Below are 17624 nucleotides of genomic sequence, written 5' to 3'. Positions count from 1 at the left end.
CGCTATAAAACACTGCGTCGTCAGCCACGTTCTCATCTGTTTGTCGAACGATGAGGATAGGCCCGCTCAAATATCGGAGTATACAAATTCATTGAAAACCACCCGGAGAGGACTTCGGTACTCAAGCAGGCAAGCGGATTTCGACAACTGCTCATCTTGAAAGGCTTCTCTTCGTCGGAGCCATTGAGTCCGCTCAATTCCGTCGCCTTAGGATTGACGACAAAGTTACAACAACCTCGCAGGACGCTTCAGAGGGTGACCGAAGCCGTGGTCAGGGCCAGTTGGCAGTTTTATTCATACAACGGTCCTGAACTTCAATGCAGTCTTCGTCGATATCTCTACGTATCAATACCGCTCAATCAACCATAGCTCTGGTTCACTTTCAACTGCGGCTTAGCCAGGCCCAGTTGACACGAGATTTCCGTGCAAGCAGCTCAAGTCAACAGAGGGATGTGTATCCAAGAGTACATTGCCTACCAGTGTGGGCACCGAACACCGGGTGTCGTTCGCCCGTGCCCCCTGACCACCGCAGGACACAACTTCCCCATCTGCACCATCCGGCCGTCAAAGCAACACCTGGCACAAACCATGTGCGGCCCTTGCGAAAGACTCCTACACTCACGATGGGTACTTATTCGGGAGTGGGAGCATCGCTGGCTCCATGAGCGTGGAGTTTGCGGCTGTGATGTGGTCTTCCCCGGCCTTCTGACCCGACCTCGCGTGATTGGCAACGTCCTAGGTCCAGAGGAAGACTTCACTGAAGGGGCCCGAGACGACACAATCGGACATTGTGGATCTGCTCCCACTCCCTATGATCCAACGGAGGTAGAGGAGGCACTACAACAAGGCAATACAGGAACAGGAACTTACCACATTCCGCCCATATTCACCGAGACCGCTACCGGCGATCAGCAGCGTGTTGCCATCCGCTTGCCCAGCTTGTACGCGGCCGAGTGGCTAGCTGATCACCGCGCTCTCCACGACAGCGGAAGATGCCAGTGTCCGGTCCGTTTTACGCCCTTTCAGCCTGACGTGGGAGAATATGACATGATCACCGGGGAACGGGAGTATCTCCAGGAATACCGCCAGACTGAGAGCCGCAATAGGGCCATAAACAAGGGTGAGGAGGAAATTACTTTACGGATGGCCCAGATCAATGATACGTTTGGAACTTTTGATCCTGCTGCTGCTGCGTCATCACCCCCGGCCAAACCGAAACCTCCTCTTGTATCTAATTTACCTCCGACCGGCCCTCGTCATACCAGAGCTCGCTCGCATCACCGCCAGAGCCACTGCCTTCATCATCAGCAGGAGCATTTTCATCAAGGACAGGGACATCACCACAGCCAGCCAAGGCATGCCACTTCGGTGACTTTGGCGAACACCTCCGTGCCTTTCCCCCAGGGGCGGTCTTGTGATCCGGCAGCACAGCACCAGCAGCGACCGGAGCTTTTCGGCCTGGCAGATCAGCCAGGGCAGCTCTCTATCCGTTCGTCGTCCCACGCCGTCGCCTCGGTCTACGGCAACCATGAACAACACGTTTACGGACCACACACCTTCGTACCAATGGGCATTGTTTTCCCCGATCATTGTGACCACGAGCCCGAGACTCAGGATGGACCGCAACAGCTTCAGCAACATTGTCAGGAACTTCATTCCCTAACCAGTCGTTCCTCTCCGCCACCGTGTCTTCCATTCCCATTTCCATACTGCGGTCTGCCCGTCGGCTCCGGACCAGAGGGCAGTGAAGTACACATGCCTAATTGGGAGGATTGTCAGTTGAGAAGATGCAAGTCGAGCTTCCAATCTGAATCTGAACCTGGACCTGGACCTGAACCTCGTTCTAGAGCTGGGGTGGTTTCGAGCGAGGTTCAAGCTGAGACTAATAAGGTTGGGACCGATACTGAAACCAATAACGGAAACGGAAACGGAACCGGCATCGCGAATGATGCTGAAGGTGGTTGTGGGGCTCAAGTTGATCACGCCGAGCAATACCAGCAACACCGTACAAGTTTGGGAAGAGGACACCAGCGGAGCTCATCGTACTCCTGAGCGGGATTAAGGATTCCTCATCTTGAGTCCTTGGACTGGTGAGTCGCCATCCCATCGCTTCCATGACTTGTTTCGAAGATGTGAATTCCCTGGGACTTTTATGAGAGTGGCCCAATTGTGAAGCTAACAATACAGAGGACAGCGAACCACGAAAACAACAAATTCTCAGCGCGCAGTATGACGGCGGGATGGAGATTATCAAAGTCGACAGAGAGCGAGTGTTCGCTCCGCGACAATGTTCGACGGCAGCCAGTCCAGTGGCGGCTGAGAAGTTATTGTAACAACAAGCAGTCGTCGCGTTGCCTTTTTCATATCTCGTCTCACAGCACCACACAACCATGCACATCAAGGACTGGCACAACTAACACCAACACCACAGAAAATGTTGAAGAAGAAGGACGTGGATGATGTGTTGCACACAACTCAACGACGAAAGACCAAAGCATGGCATCCCTTCACTTCAGTCTCTCTTTTAAAGACCCGATGACTGAATTGGCTATTCTTCTTCTGTTGCTGGTCTAGTCTGCATCTATCTATGTTTCCTGTTCCGTTTTTGCCAGGGGATAAGAGAAGAAGTCAAAACGTCCCACCTTTATCAGCAAAACCCAAAGTACTGTTTCTCCTTTAGGCGTTCTTTAAAGGTAAAACATCGCGCGCGGCCTGCTTATCCGCTCATTTCAATATCTGCAGTTGCTGTGCTTCATTCATCAAAAAAAAAATATCCCATGCGTTGCGTTCCATGTCACAAAGTTTGCAGCCGGAGAGCTTCAACATTACCGATCGACCTCACCTGGAAGTAGGAATAAAAGGGTTAGCTACCAAACCACTTGGAATTTTAAAGAAGAGAGTTTCACACAATGAGAATCAAACTTACCAAACACCAAATCCATTGTGCCGATAACGGCCACGGCATCAGCCAACATGTGGCCCCTCGACAAGTGGTCAAAGCCACCCAGATGAGCAAAGCCGGGAGCGCGGATGTGCACACGATACGGCCTCTCGGAACCATCACTGACGACATAGACGCCCATTTCGCCCTTGGGGGCCTCGATGGCCGAGTAGGTGTCACCGGGCGGGACGGCATAGCCCTTGGTGTACAGCAAGAAGTGGTGGATGAGGGCCTCCATGTTCTCCTTCATGGCGGAGCGGGGCGGCGGGGAGATCTTGTAGTCTTCGACACGGACGGGACCAGCGGGCATCTTGTTAAGGCACTGGTGGATGATACGGAGTGACTGACGGAACTCCTCCATGCGGCACAGGTACCGGTCGTAGCAGTCGCCGTTGATGCCAACGGGAACGTCAAACTCGACTTGGTCGTATGCGTCGTACGGCTGACTCTTACGGATGTCCCATGGCACGCCGGAACCGCGGAGCATGACGCCCGTGAAGGACAGGTTCAGGGCGTCGGCGGCAGAGACTACACCGATGCCGCGCAGACGGTCTATCCAGATACGGTTGTCCGTAAGCATCTCCTCGGTTTCGTCGATGCGGTCGCCGAACTGCGTGGCCCACATGTAAATGTCATCGAGCAGGCCGAGAGGGATATCTTGGTGGACACCTCCGGGGCGGACGTAGGCAGCATGGAGACGGGCACCAGAGACTCGCTCGTAGAATTCCTAAGGTTTTTCACATATTAGATTGAGCTGCTGGGGTTGGGTGCGTGCTGCATTGGTATTCCCAGGTCCTTTCGCGTAGAGTTTCGCGCATTGGTTTTTAATATACCCATCTGATAGAGACCGCCGATATTTAACGAAAAATACGAATCAACACTCACCATCAATTTCTCTCTTTCCTCAAAGCCCCACAAGAAAGGCGTGAGAGCGCCGACGTCCATGGCGTGCGACAAAACAGACATGAGATGGTTGAGAATACGGGTAATCTCAGCGAACATTGTACGAATCCACTTGGCACGCTCGGGGATCTCAACGTTGAGCAGCTTCTCAACGGCCAGAGCAAAACATTGCTCGTTGGTCATCATGGAGACGTAGTCAAGACGGTCAAAGTAAGGGAGCGCCTGAAGGTAGGTCCTGTACTCGCAGAGCTTCTCGGTGCCGCGATGCAGCAGGCCGACGTGGGGGTCGGCACGAACAATCTCTTCACCCTTTAGCTCGAGAATCAGGCGCAACACACCGTGAGCGGCCGGATGCTGAGGACCGAAGTTGACCGTGTAGTGCCGCACCTTGCGGGCCAGGATATGATCCTGGGGAGGCACTCTCGGGGCACCGTCTGCCTTCAAAGCCTCCAAGCCATACAGATCGTTGTTGGGCGCAAAGTCGTCGCCGGTAGGGACCAGACGGGTTCCTTGGCCCTCGTAGCTGGGCTCGGCATACCGTCTGAGAGCGGAGGCAGAAAAGGCGCGAGTCGAGTTGAGGTTGTGAGCGATGGTGGTGCTCTGGCGCATACAATGGCGCTTGGCATTGCGCCCAGCGAGTCGGAACAACGTCGTCGCCATTGTTGTTTGTGGGACTGCCGCTTGCTTTGGGTCGCTCAGAAGGTCAGGGAACGGAGATGGATAGATTCGCAGGATTGACAGCGACGGAGGACAAAGGGGAGGAGGTTCGCCGCTGGATGTGGCCTCTTCTCCGGCGGTTCAATGGCTCGCAGTGAGCTTGCGATTTCTAGTGATAGCAGTAATAAGGTGGTGGTGGAGATGCTTCAGTTGACGTCCAGTCGACTTTCCCTGACCACGGCCGCAGCAACGCCCCAGCTTCGAACTCCTCAAATCGTTGCCGTCAGTTGGTCAGTGAATTTCAACCCAATCAAAGGCCATCAGTTGAGCAGTCAGAGACCAAGCTTCTTCTGGTACAACGTTCCCCCCACGGCGGGCAAGCTCCCGTCTCGACTGTTGCCGGCCAAGGCGTTTATCCGGCAGCCGTGCCGCCAAGCGGTCCCATGGAGGGCAGCCGCGCTATATGCCATCTGATTGGCTGGTTGTAGAAGCCTCGGTCCTTCGCCAGGCAGTCTCGAGGCAGTGTAAGTCGGAATTTGGGCATTTTAGGGAGAGGTTTTCGCAGAAAGGAAGAGGAGGATGGAAGAGCATGTCCACACTTATAACAATGACCACAGAGATTCCAAGATGTGCTGGAGTTAAGAGTGGAGTTAGTCAACATGTCACTTACTCGCGACAAACCTCGATGTGGACATGGAATATGAAGCCCCGATGTCTTTCCCTCGCCGAAGCTACAAAATTGTGGATTTGGAATTGATACTCCCGACATGCAAGTATATCTAGGTAGTTGAAGTATCTCCCATCATACCTGCGCAGCCCTTTGCAAGTGAAGATCTAGCGTTCTCTCTTCGCCTCAGGTTTCGTCGATGGTCGAAGTCGACGGTAACCTGACAGAGGTTATGGCCCGCCATGTACCCTGTTGGCCTTGTCCCAGTCATTGCGGTCCTGTCCACAATTGTCTCCGCCGAGGCCCATGAGCATCAAGTTGAGCCAGGCAGTCCCTGAACCTCTCCGCCACTGCCTGCAGCACGATAAGATCTCAGCCAACCAATCAACCGCATTCCCGCGAAGGCGGTCAAAAAGTTCCCGTTCGTGGGAAAAATTCTGCCGCTCCATCGCCCGTCGCACAGCGCAGAGCTCTCTTTCCCAAGATTTTGCCCGGCGTGCCGACCTGCGTGTGAAAGCGAGAGGGTAACCCCGCCAACCTAGAGCATTATTTACACATATCGTCGCAATGGGATCCTCAAAGAAGCAGACCGCCGTGCCCGTCAGGACAAAGGTCCCGAGCCCAGAAGAGGTTGAGAAGCGTAACGTACGTCAATCACTGGCTTGCCGCCCATCATCATCAGTCGAGGCTGCGCAGCGCATGCAACGCGGAAACTGATGGCATTTTTCTTCTGCAGACTGTCCATATCAACGCCGAAACTGTCACCAATGTCACATCCACCGACTTTCCCGGCTTCTACCCCGGCGAGGATCATTCCTGGGATATCGAAAAGTTCCGCGAAAGTGTCCGCGTAGTGTTCCACCAGAACGACCCTTATGAGGCTCAATTCTCGCTCATTGGCGTCGACGCCTCTATCGCCAATGCCTTCCGCCGTATCATGATTGCCGACATCCCCACGCTGGCCATTGAGGACATTTTCATGTGGAACAACACCTCCGTGATCCAGGACGAAGTTCTTGGCCACCGCCTGGGCCTGATCCCGTTCACCGGCGGCAAGGAAGGCCTCCATAACTTCCTCAAGTGGTACAAGAAGGGCGAGACCCCGTGCGACTACAACACGGTCGAGCTCGAGCTCAAGGTCAAGTGCGAGAACAACGAGAGCGCGCCGGCAGACAGCAAGGACCCCAAGGAGCTCTACCACAACGCCCATGTTTACGCTAAGGACATCAAGTTCGTGCCCAAGGGCCGGCAAGCCAAGTACTTCTCGGGCGAGAACGCCATCCGGCCCACGAACCCTGACATCCTCGTCGCCAAGATGCGGCCGGGACAGGAGATCGATCTGACGATGCACATGCACAAGGGCGTCGGGTCCGATCACGCCAAGTTCTCCCCCGTCGCCACGGCCTCGTACCGCCTCATGCCGACCATCACCATTCTCGAGCCGATCCTAGGCCGCGACGCCGAGAAATTCCAGAAGTGCTTCCCCGAGGGCGTCATCGGGCTGGAAAAGGTCACCAAGGAGGAGGCGAAGAAGAAGGGCAGCGGATACGAGGGCCATGAGGGCGAGCTCAAGGCCGTGGTCCTGGACGCCATGCGTGACACCGTCAGCAGAGAGTGCTTGCGCCATGACGAGTTCAAGGACAAGGTCAAGCTGGGCCGAAGGAGGGATCACTTCATTTACCTGGTGGAGAGCACGGGGCAGTGGGAAAGCGACGCCATCTTCCTCGAATCGATTGCCCACCTCAAGGAGAAGGCGAAGAGGTTCGAGAAGCAGGTGGTGAACATGGTACAGTAAACATTGTACCAGGGGTAGGAGGATTCAAAATAGCACGAAGAAGAGGTGAGGTTATTTCTATGTACGGTGGTTGAGACAGAATTTGAGCGATCATGATGTGGAATCACACAGGGAAAGAGGAAAAATCACACGGATTAGGTCGTGAGGATACCCATCTCTCTTGTAACCATATAAAAGAACATTGGAACGGCGTCATGGAGGCTAGGGATTGGTGGCCAGCTTTAGTTTAATGGTTTCTGCTTGTTAATTATCATAGACATGTCGGTGCACATGAGTCATGAACCACACTGTCTTGCATAAACACAGTACCCCTCATTTGACATGATGTCTTTTGGTTACGTACTGCGTAGCATATTGTTGAAGCACATTGTTAATCATATCTTGTATTCACATCTAATTAATTGCAAAGGAAGTTAACTCATCGCTATAGCCATCTTGCGGGTCATTCCCCGCTGCTTGTTGTGCAACGCTCCCGCTCGTAGGTAATTTACAAATCTAGTCCCTAAATAGCATGAACAAAGTCCAGGCAAACCAGGCCAGGCCATCATGACACGTTCATGTCTGGGGACCATCATGCAAACTTGAGGCTGAAGTTGAACACCACGCCTACAAACGCTGGATCAGTAACGGCGAGCTCAGTACCTTCCGTCAGCCCAAGCTGCTCAAGTGTCTTCTCCAAGTTTGGCCGCGTCTGCTCCTCCAAGTTCGGGGGCAACTGCATGTACAGCGTCTTGCCCTCAGCCCGCACCGACGGCTTCTTCAGTTGCGCCTCAGGAAGGGTAGCAAACGACTCTATGAGCTCTTCGAGTGTCCACTTGGGGTTGACCTTGAGCACCCTTGCCGTCATGCCGCACACGGGGCAGTCCTCCTTTTGCTCGTGCTTAAACGTATACGTGTAAATGCTGTCGTTGCCGGAATACATCATATAATTAGGCTCGCCTTCGCCGGGGGTGCCCAAAAAGGGTGCACAGCTGGATGCGATCTTGAGTGCCTCGTTGCAGCAGGCCGCGGCGATGACCGAGTTCGTGGCCGCGATGGCCGGGATGATGTTCTTCACCACGCCTTGCGTCAGAGAGTACGTGACGCCCGATATGTTGAATTCCTTTGCCCGCTCGAGGGCTTTCTGGTAGAGCCAGGTGATGTGCTCCGGGTCGTCCTTGTCGAGCTGCGGGAACGGCTTCTCCTTGTCCCAAGCGATGACGTGCGCCCATTCGATGCAGTGCTCCGGCTGGCGGGGGATGCTGGCGAGAGTGCAAAGAGGAACGGCGGCTCGGGGAGCGTGCATGTCTAGCTGGCACTCGATACAAGAGCCCATGGTCGGTAGAATAACGCGGGCTTGGCCCTTGAAGCCCTCGGTGCCGCCGTCGATGAGAGGTTTCATGCTATCAGGGTTTTCACAACTCGCCATGTTGACCAGGGTGGCGTTGATCCATCGGCGTGCCTCGATGCTGTCCAGTCCGCAGACTACAATCTGGAACTGCTGGTAGAAGTCTTCATCGAAGTCCTGTATCTTGCAGTTATATGGCGTGATCTTGACGCCTTTGACTCTTCTCTCAACGAACTTGGCAGCTACTTCGGCTTTGAATTTCCCTACGTCCGCGTGACGGAAGAGAAACTGGCGGTTAAGGTTGGAGATGTCGATCGTATCTAGACTTCCAGGTCAGCTATCATTGACATGTCGATATATCTATAGAGGACAACCGACCCATGTCGATGACGGAAATGTCCTTGAACCCGGAAAGGGCGAGGTTCTTGAGGATCTCACAACCCAGTCCTCCAGCTCCGCTACCTTGCCGTCAGTTCTCATAACCATGACCCGTCAAATCATTAAGCTGAGACTAACATGACTCTGGAAAAGTTATCAGCTTCTGCTTGAATAATTTGATATACGCATACACTTGATGTACTGCCAATTAAAAGGATAACTTACAAGATCTTGATTTTGTTCATGTTCTCTACTACCGTTGAGCCATCAAACTCTTCCGGATCCACGAATGCGCCTGGCCGTGTTCGGACATTGTTGAGATACTTCCTATGGTAAAGGTGGCGTGTTAGCTGTTGGGACTCATGCCCTGAAGATATGAAATCCAGGGGGTGTTCTTGGGTCGCGATCGAGAGCGCGTAACACCTACCATCTTTTGGCTTCGGAGTCTGGGAGTACTTCTGGACTTGACATGACTAGTTTATGGCTACAAGAGGAGACTTCGCTGGTGAGATAATTAAGGGGGAGGCCGGCGGGTAGGATGAGAAATGCTAGTGATAATATTTGCTGATTAGTCGCGGCTCACAAATTGTTGCAGGTTGAATGTACAATCCGAGGGGTGAGTTGACGGGACAACAAACAAACGGAACTGGAGGAGGGAAGCTTCCATAGTTCCACTTGCGGGCGGGCCCGGACTTCAGGTTCGGAGATGGTGAGTGGATAGCTCCTGCCGCCCCGTTAAAGGAGACCCTGTAGGTTACCAACAGCGGCAACGGAGAGTGCCCGAAAGTGCAGTTCAGGGCCGCTACAGGGAAGGGACGACTGCCTGCACAACGGATCAGTTAGCACTTAGCAGCAACACCGACGCTACGTATCATCCCCTGTTGCTTTCCGTTTGACGCAGATAACTACGTACACTCAGTGAAATGTCGTCGATACGAAACGGAATTTCCACTTTCCTTCCAATTCGTTCCGTCCTCTTTCGATCGGTCAAACGATAGGTAACGTTCCGGGGTGTGAATTTCACTTCAAGCCCAGCCTGTGTATTTCAAAGTCCTCATCACCAACTGACATCATTACAGATATCTGAGATGAACGGCCTCTTGACGCCCATCAGCACCTCCCGCCTGAGTGCGAGCCCCAACGAACCTCTGCTCCAGGAAGTTGGCCTCAGAAAGGAAACAGTAAAGCCGAACCAATCTCCTGGTCAGAGGCCCTTGAACTCGCCCGAGGAAGCCCTCGAAGTTTTACGACATGAACCTAACTACGACCAGCTCGTCGCTACTTTGCGATTCCTCAGCCATGAGGATTTAGCCGGGTCCACATTCAGCATCAAGGAACCAAGTCCTATGACCGCAAAGCTAGTTCAGGTGCTGGTGTCAGAAATCGTCCCGAACTATTGGACTCTGCTAAACGAAGACTCCCATGAAACCAAGTCTTCGGCCTTGGGGCTCTTGCTAGCTTGTCTTCGCAGTCTGACAGGGGTCAATGCCATTATTGTGCGTCTGAGGGCATGGTTACAGGAAGCAAAATCCGGCGATGGCAAGTCCAAGCGACCGGACATCGCAATCAATCTGGCAGTCCTTCTCAACCTGGTATGCCTGTTACTAAAAGGCAATGATTCCATACGTGGCATTTGGAAGTCAGCTACAAGAACGCTGAACGGGAACCTCAACACCAGAATGCTCTCGCAGGAGATGCTTTCGACCTTTGGCAGTGGTCGGATCATTGCACTGACCGCAGAGGCTATTGAACATGCAAAGGGGCACAAGGCAGAAATCGACGTTAACAACATCTGGCTAGCAAATGGGCCAGAATATACCAAGTGGTTAAGCCAAAATATCGTCAAGTGGCAACTAACCTCGCCAACATCAGATGAGACGAAGCTTTGTTCCGAGTTGTTTCTGAAGGCTCTACGACTAGGGCACTCGGGTAAGACATTCGCGAATAGCTCTGGCTTCTCAAACTATGACTGACTTGGAGGCAGATACGGCCATGAAATGTGTCCTTACCAGGTTGCTAATTGCTCAAGGGGCTGACAATGAGCGCTTTGGGCTCCTGCTGGGCCATGTTCCTCGAAGCGAGCAGCGTAAAGTTCTCTTTTCGGTGCTGAAGACCTTCGCCGAGGACTATCTTAATCGGTTAGGCACGAGTGATACCGAAGGCAGCAATAAAATGATATCCGCAGTGGCTGGTGCAATCAGCGCAATTACAATGAATGATCCGGAGAGAATAGCCTACCTCGTTGAGTGGTTAACAGGTTCGTCTGGCGCTGGACTTGGCGACTCTATTGGTATCCGACGAGCGGTGGTGGCAGTCGTCTCTCAGGATAGAGACTCAATCGTCAGTGTGCTTGAGAAAAGTATTGCCCAGATTGGAGATCAGCTATACATCAAGCACTCTCCGATAGTGCAACAAGAAGGTTGGCTTTAGCTTGAAAATGGTGTGTTCTTCCTCTTCTTGAGCGTAACTAACGGTTTCAAAGTGCATGCGCAGGTGCTGCTCCTGAGCGCTGGATACGTCCACAAGGTCTCGCCCTTGAAACTCACACTTCTGATGAGATCAAGCCCATGGCTAAATGCCATCTCCAACAGGCTATCGTCATCAAATCAGAGGGCTCGTTTCCTGGGTATGGTTATTGGCGAAGGGCTTTCCAGTCTCGTTGATAAGGGTGATAAACGCCTGAACTTCCAAGTCGAAGAAATGGAGGTGCCAGATGGAAAGTGGTACAAGAGTCTTGTCGAGATACAGGACACACCTGGCTCATGGGATCCGCTACTCAATCCTCAAGAGCTCACACAAAAAAGGACGAGCTCCAAGACACCTTCCCACAAGCCAGCACCATCACAGCCTCGGGCCCAAGGTTTTATTATCGAAGAACTGAGCGATGAGAGCCTTAGCGAGCAGGATGATGTTGTTGGGTACAGAAAGCCCGACTCAGATGCCGAAGACTCGGATGACGATCCAGAATTGGTCAGGAGGGACAAGGCAAAGGCACCGGTTTACATTAGAGATCTCATCAGGTATCTCCGCGACACCGATGATTATGATCGCCAGAAGCTTGCACTCGTTACCGCCCCAACGCTCATTCGACGAAAGGCGAATTATGGCACAGAGGTTACTGATCACGCCGAGGAACTCGCATCTTTACTCGTCGGTCTCCAGGATAAGTTTGAGATGGACAAATTTGACGACTTGCGACTGCAAGCAATGATTGCTATCGTCGTTACGCAGCCCCAGCTCATGGGCCCGTGGTTCGCGAAGACCTTCTTTGACGGTGACTACTCGGTGTCTCAGCGATCTTTGATCCTCACCGTCTTGGGTCTCAGTGCCCATGAACTTGCCGGGTTCGAAACATCCGAGTACGCAGCAGCTGCATCTTTCCCTTCTAAAAGCCTCCCAGAGAAGATAGAGAGGCTATTCATCAGCCAAGGCCCTTCAAATGCCTACCAAAGCTCCTCCTCATCATTGAAGCCTCTGCCTCACAACGCGCTCGAAAGCGTAGCAACGTCCATCACGTCGAGCTTCCTTGCGCCCCTTTCAGCAGCCGCTGCCGACTCAGCCACCGGGCCCGATGTGCTGAAGCTCTCTACCTTCAAGTCCCGTCTTCCCGATTATGACGACAGCAATAACGCAGCAACATCAGAAGAACAACACATCAGTAACCCCAAAATCAAAATCAAGTCCCGCACCAAGCCGCGCATCCGCGCCATTCCCAACACCACTGCTCAAATCATCTCCACGTCCTTTTTCGACCCTCTCACGGCCCGCTTCCAAGCAGCGCTACATTCTCCAGTGTCCCGGATCCGCGGCATCATGTTCCAGCCGTTCCTACTAGCCCTCTATCTCAAGACCCTCGCCCTCCTGCTCCACGCCGCGGGGCCGAGTACTCTCGCTCTTCCACAGATGACAGGAGAGCTGTGGCGGCTGCTGCTAAGCACGAGCGTGCGCGCGCAAGCTGTGGGAGACGTCGGCATCACACAGGCGGTCTTGTTTGGCTTGTTGACACTGCTGGATGTGAATGAGGACCGGATGAGGGATGTTTGTCAGGAGTTGGGGAGGGAGGTGGTGGAGACGGAGGGATGGGTTGCGGGTGTGTTTGAAGGGCTGAGAGGTGGTGATGAGGGCAGGGAGGAGGAGAGGACGAAGATGTTGGCTGCGGGAGTTCTGGTGAGGTTGAGGGAAGGGGTGGAGAAGTATAGATTGATGATGGTTGGGGATTTGATTGGGTTGTGAAGGACGGGCTTTTTGTTTCTTGGGCGGCTTGAGAAGCTTAAGAAAAGGGCGGAGATGATGGAGGATTCGAGAGGTGTGGTGGTCTAGGTGGATATAAGACTGTCCTAAAAGAGAAATTGAAGGGCTGTGTTGTTTGTTACCCCTATGGATTTCCTACGACCCTGCCGTCGAAGCCTTCATAACCTCGATCGATCAACTCTACCGGAGTGTTATCCTGCAATCAAGGTAAAATAAATAGATGAAAGAAATTCAGCTGCTCTGGCGACGGGAGGATCGATGCTTCCGTAACAAGATGAGCAGCAGTGAATATGCGCAAAAAGATTGTAACTCTATGAAAGGAAGGGCTGAGCCAGGATTCAAACTGAAAACTTCACCTCATCCGGACCTTGGGCCACTTAGCAAGATGCAATCAAGCAGGACCGCCATCTCACATTACTCGACCACTGAGCCGGGGGCACTGTCTGAAAGCATTCAACCAGTACATAACAAACTGTCTTATCTCACGTAAAACACTTCCTTACGGGTGACGATTGGGGTGATCATGTGACTTATGGATCTACTGACGCCAGCCGGCTTGGCGTATTGGGGCACGTAAGTACCCATGCAGCGCTAAAATGGCCCGGTAGCACCGGACGGTCGGCTGTGGAAGGTTTCAAAGCAACATTGACAAATCAATTGGTACGTACCGTTCATCGAAATATTTTGAGGGACGTCGGTTGTTGTTGAAATCCTGCACAACAACAGCTCACTCCTTGTTCTTTTGCTTGTGTCCATTCAACTTAACATATCATTCACCATGGCCTCCCAAAGCTTTTCCCTTACCGCCCTTCGTAAGTACCTTTGCATAACCAACAGACTGTTTCGGCATAAAGCGCTCTCGCTGCTCGCGGTGACTAACCATCAATGCGCTTATTTACTACAGCTTCCGCTGCCGCTCCGGCGCAAATTGCGACCCCTTCCAGTGATGCTCCCGCGAAGCCCAAGGTGCGCCTCCGACCCCCGATGAACCAGCCAGTTCACCGAAAGCTGTACGCAAACGACATTACTGAGAAACAAAAACTAAACAAAAACAAACCATGAAAAAACAGCCCTGCTGCGTGTGCAAAGAAGAGAAGGCCAAGCGCGATGATTGCATGCTTTTCTCCAAGTCCGATGACCCCCAGAAGGACTGCGTGTCGACGATAGACCAGTACCGCGCTTGCATGGCTGGTTTCGGCTTCAAGGTCTAAATATAACCTTCGTTGCCATCGAGTTGAGCTAGCGACCAGCAGCAACAGCAGTAATGACCGACAACATGATGAGTCTATAACACAATATCCATGTATAATACTACTACAACCACACCCGTGCTGCGGCAGCACCCCCCAAGCGGCGTTTTCATGCATCTCAAATCTTACTACGGCATACATGTGTACAACTACGACATAGAAAAGGAGGAGAGAGAGGGACAGCTTCGAATATGGATTGCCGGAGCTTATACGGCCCTTGCTACGTTCCTACTTTTCTTCACACGCCGCCGGGACATCGATCTTGTGGCAATCTCCATGGCCTTTAACTCAGCGCGGTGGTGTACGAACTATCTTGTCTTGCTGATTTTAACAGTCCTCATTCTGTTCTACTTGTTCTCTTTTCTCAATCCAGAGCATACGAGATTACGACCCGAGGCCACTGTGCCCGTCAAATGCGACCACCCAACACACAGTGACGAATTCATTGTCACCATCATCGAGTTCAGCACAAAGCGTTAGCAGCCTCCCACTCCTCCCTCATACCAATCTTCACCATCAGCAGCCGCCGATTTTGATGAAGCTTCCTTCGAGACCATGAATCCCTGCGCACCCTCAGGCAGCAGCTACTGGCCCGACAACCTGTCCACCTCAGAAGTAGCAGCAGCACCAGCACCATCCTCCGCAGGCTTCTCAGGCTTGGCACGGGGTAACATAACAGCCAAGTCTTTTCGACGACCCTCGTACAAGGCGCAGAGCTGGATACTGTGGTTGCTCATGATGCGCTGCACATCGGCCAGCTTCTTGGCAATGGCGGTCTGCTTTTGATCGCTGGCTTCTACTGCTTCCTTGAGTCTTAACAGACGGGAGATGTGCATGGCTGAACTGCAAGTACCATGGATAAACTACAATTAGAACAACAGTGGAAGGGCGAAATATTCTTTTAGAGAACGCGCCATTGGGACAAAGTGAGCGGTCTACCGGTTCAACTTACTGGAGATCATGGTACTTGGAAACTGACTTCCTTACGCGGTCTTGGATGGACGTGAGCGCGCCTTGATAGGCTGAGAGCAAGGCCTTGCGTTTCTTATCGCGCTCTTCTCTCGCCTGAAATTAAAAGAAATCAAGAAGTGAACTAAATGAATGCTTCGCTCACAGGAACCGTATTTTTGCTCGTTGTTGTTGATTGATGTTCATACCTTTTTGAGACGTGCTCTAGCCGCGCTGGCTTCCTGAAGTCGCAAATTGTATGCTTGGTAGTCGTCGTCGGAACCAGAATCGTCAAGTACGGTGTTAGTCGACTTTCGTTGCCTGGACTTGGCGGTGCTCGCCGAGGGTGCCATGTTTGCTCCAGGGTGTTTCCCTTGAACGTAGTCTTTTAAACAGTTCTAGTATTGGGCCAAAGACTGAATCATAATTGACAACTTGAGAAGGAGAAGTGTCAGATGAACAGAAGGAAGTTCGTCCAAATCTCACGATCGATTGATGTCCCCGGAAGTCGGCAGGCAAGTGTTTTCTCCACAATTATATCTGGAAGGAGCAAGTGACAGGCACCTCCCCTGCAGCAATGAACCGTAGTTCCTGAACTGTGTGGAATTTTCGGGCGGTGAAAGCTGGCAGATCTTTGATGGGATCGCAAGGCCCCCGCCAAAAAATTGAATGCCGTAGCACAGACAGGGCGCCCCGATTTCCGAAAGTTCAGTTGTACACCAAGCCCATTGACCTTTGACGACTCAGCACACAAGCTGAGAGCCTCGTCAACGACGTCGAGCAATCATGGGCCTCGCCGCTGCCAAGAAGTGAGCGCATATCTTGAGTGGCTGTGCTCCCTTTGTTGACTGCGTGCTAATCACGAAACTTCAATAGCAAGCGCAAACTGGGAACCGACCCCAACAACACGAAATGGTCCCGTAACGAAACCACTTTTGGCCAAAAAATCCTCCGCGCCCAAGGTTGGCAGCCCGGCGAGTTTCTGGGCGCCAAAGATGCTGCGCATGCCGTACATCACACGGAAGCCAGCTCGTCACACATCAAGGTCACGCTCAAGGACGACAACCTCGGTCTCGGCGCGAAACGAAACAATGGCGACGAGTGCACCGGCCTCTTTGATTTTCAACATCTCCTCGGGCGACTGAACGGCAAGAGCGAGGATGTTCTGGAAGCCGAAAAACAGAAGCGCGAGAATCACATCCGCAACCACTATCTGGAACAAAAGATTGGAACGATCCGCTTTGTCAGAGGCGGCTGGTTGGTTGGTGACGTGGTCAAGGAAAAAGTGACGGAAGAGGACGGCGTACCACAGAGCGATACTGTCGACCAACAAGTGGAGACAGTTCCCTCTCAGGACACCAAGGACGCCGAGCCCACAAAACGCAAATCCAAGAAGAGGAAGGCGGACAGCGACGAGGAAGACGAGAAGGAAGAAAAGAAGGACAAGAAAGTGAAGAAGCGGAAGACCGACACCGAAGCCGAAACAGACAGCGAGTCCTCCAGGTCAAAGAAGAAGGAGAAGAAGGACAAAAAAGAGAAGAAAGACCAGAAAGAAAAGAAGGACAAGAAGGACAAGAGGAAGCTGAAAGACGCGAAACAGTCTGAAGAGAGCTCTTCAGATGACCTAGAGTCGTCTGCTACGGAGACCAAGAAGTCGAAAAAGGACAAGAAGAAAGAGAAGAAAGAGAAGAAAGACAAGAAGAAGGATAAGAAAGAGAAGAAGCGCAAGGAAAAGGAGCTATCAGACTCTGCCACAGAAAGTGAAGACAGCAAATCGAAAGCTCAGAAGAGGACGAAAGACGGTGCTGAAATAGAGACGAGCACACCAGGTGGAAGCGGCACTTCCACGCCTACTGTTACATCTTCAACCCGATTCTTGGCTAGGCAAAGGTTCATTGCGCAGAAAAAGATGGCTTTCACGGACAGCGCTGCTCTCAACCAGGTCAGTATATCAACTCTGGTGAAATTCCCCGTTCTTTGAATGTCATCACTAACTAGGCCTATGTTCGCAGATTTTCATGATCAAGTCATAGAAAAGAATTGATGTGGTCGGTTGGGAAGCCTTCTTATGCTGCGTATTAGTTTCTTTTGTTCCACACCTCATCATCGATTTAGCGTTGCTTTTGACCCCAATTCTTCACACACATCATAGCAGCTTGTCTTGTCTAATGCAATTGAGTTGAAGATACCATTGTCATGACTCGACCAGAACCGCCAGTTCCTTCGCCCGTCATCCTGAACCGTGATCCCTCTGCGCAATATATGTTGATATATATCGCGGCTCCTTGACACGTGACTACGGTGCCGTTCACCGCACTTCCATTCTCGAAGTACCTCGGCTGTCGTGGCATTCGAGTTGAGACCGAACTGCTCGTCGACGCCCGGCAGGATGCTTGGGGATACGAAGGCGGGTCGATTGTGCCCATAACATCAGACCAAATGATGAATCTACTTCCTGGTATGATACTTGCGCGATCTTCTCTACGCCCATGTTCTATTATTCTTGG

General features: G+C 52.4%; 8 protein-coding genes across 9 annotated transcripts; 5 read left to right on the top strand and 3 right to left on the bottom strand.

Annotated features, from left to right (window-relative positions):
• Positions 1–450: 450 nt before the first annotated feature.
• Positions 451–2052, top strand: NCU02535 (hypothetical protein; the record flags this gene model as incomplete). Its single annotated transcript, XM_960573.1, has 1 exon — positions 451–2052. One exon carries the CDS (start codon positions 451–453, stop codon positions 2050–2052), a length of 1602 nt encoding a protein of 533 aa, XP_965666.1.
• A 424-nt stretch (positions 2053–2476) lies between these two features.
• Positions 2477–4846, bottom strand: nuo49 (NADH:ubiquinone oxidoreductase 49). The gene is made up of 3 exons (XM_960572.3): positions 3827–4846; positions 2927–3668; positions 2477–2842 (listed from the first exon to the last, which is right to left on the bottom strand). The coding sequence occupies exons 1-3, from the start codon at positions 4502–4504 to the stop codon at positions 2826–2828; spliced, it is 1437 nt and encodes a 478-aa protein (XP_965665.2). The 5' UTR covers positions 4505–4846; the 3' UTR covers positions 2477–2825.
• Positions 4847–5626: 780 nt separating this feature from the next.
• NCU02533 (DNA-directed RNA polymerase I and III polypeptide) lies at positions 5627–7323 on the top strand. Its single transcript, XM_960571.2, has 2 exons — positions 5627–5813; positions 5905–7323. The coding sequence occupies exons 1-2, from the start codon at positions 5736–5738 to the stop codon at positions 6961–6963; spliced, it is 1137 nt and encodes a 378-aa protein (XP_965664.1). The 5' UTR covers positions 5627–5735; the 3' UTR covers positions 6964–7323.
• A 3-nt stretch (positions 7324–7326) lies between these two features.
• On the bottom strand, positions 7327–9340 carry NCU02532. 2 transcript variants are annotated; one of them, XM_011394658.1, is made up of 5 exons: positions 9096–9340; positions 8894–8995; positions 8807–8812; positions 8669–8748; positions 7327–8610 (listed from the first exon to the last, which is right to left on the bottom strand). In XM_011394658.1, the coding sequence occupies exons 1-5, from the start codon at positions 9137–9139 to the stop codon at positions 7535–7537; spliced, it is 1308 nt and encodes a 435-aa protein (XP_011392960.1). In that variant the 5' UTR covers positions 9140–9340; the 3' UTR covers positions 7327–7534. The 2 variants fall into 2 exon arrangements, with proteins under 2 accessions (XP_011392960.1, XP_011392959.1); XM_011394657.1 differs by having other exon boundaries at positions 8669–8812.
• Positions 9341–9576: 236 nt separating this feature from the next.
• NCU02531 (hypothetical protein) lies at positions 9577–13215 on the top strand. Its single transcript, XM_960569.2, has 5 exons — positions 9577–9666; positions 9748–9871; positions 9940–10597; positions 10653–11087; positions 11151–13215. Exons 3-5 carry the CDS (start codon positions 10015–10017, stop codon positions 12899–12901), a joined length of 2769 nt encoding a protein of 922 aa, XP_965662.2. The 5' UTR covers positions 9577–9666; positions 9748–9871; positions 9940–10014; the 3' UTR covers positions 12902–13215.
• Positions 13216–13649: 434 nt separating this feature from the next.
• On the top strand, positions 13650–14588 carry NCU02530 (cytochrome c oxidase copper chaperone Cox17). Its single transcript, XM_960568.2, has 3 exons — positions 13650–13731; positions 13824–13885; positions 13990–14588. Exons 1-3 carry the CDS (start codon positions 13698–13700, stop codon positions 14128–14130), a joined length of 237 nt encoding a protein of 78 aa, XP_965661.1. The 5' UTR covers positions 13650–13697; the 3' UTR covers positions 14131–14588.
• NCU02529 (hypothetical protein) lies at positions 14434–15571 on the bottom strand. The gene is made up of 3 exons (XM_960567.2): positions 15327–15571; positions 15122–15234; positions 14434–15012 (listed from the first exon to the last, which is right to left on the bottom strand). The coding sequence occupies exons 1-3, from the start codon at positions 15468–15470 to the stop codon at positions 14754–14756; spliced, it is 516 nt and encodes a 171-aa protein (XP_965660.1). The 5' UTR covers positions 15471–15571; the 3' UTR covers positions 14434–14753.
• Positions 15572–15789: 218 nt separating this feature from the next.
• Positions 15790–17599, top strand: NCU02528 (hypothetical protein). The gene is made up of 3 exons (XM_960566.2): positions 15790–15926; positions 15994–17059; positions 17130–17599. The coding sequence occupies exons 1-3, from the start codon at positions 15904–15906 to the stop codon at positions 17148–17150; spliced, it is 1110 nt and encodes a 369-aa protein (XP_965659.1). The 5' UTR covers positions 15790–15903; the 3' UTR covers positions 17151–17599.
• The last annotated feature ends 25 nt before the right edge of the window (positions 17600–17624 follow it).

The sequence above is a fragment of the Neurospora crassa genome, linkage group I, assembly GCF_000182925.2.
Source record: "Neurospora crassa OR74A linkage group I, whole genome shotgun sequence".
Taxonomy (NCBI): domain Eukaryota; kingdom Fungi; phylum Ascomycota; class Sordariomycetes; order Sordariales; family Sordariaceae; genus Neurospora; species Neurospora crassa.
Note: the sequence above shows the minus strand (reverse complement) of the source record. Positions and strands in the feature narration are given on the sequence as shown.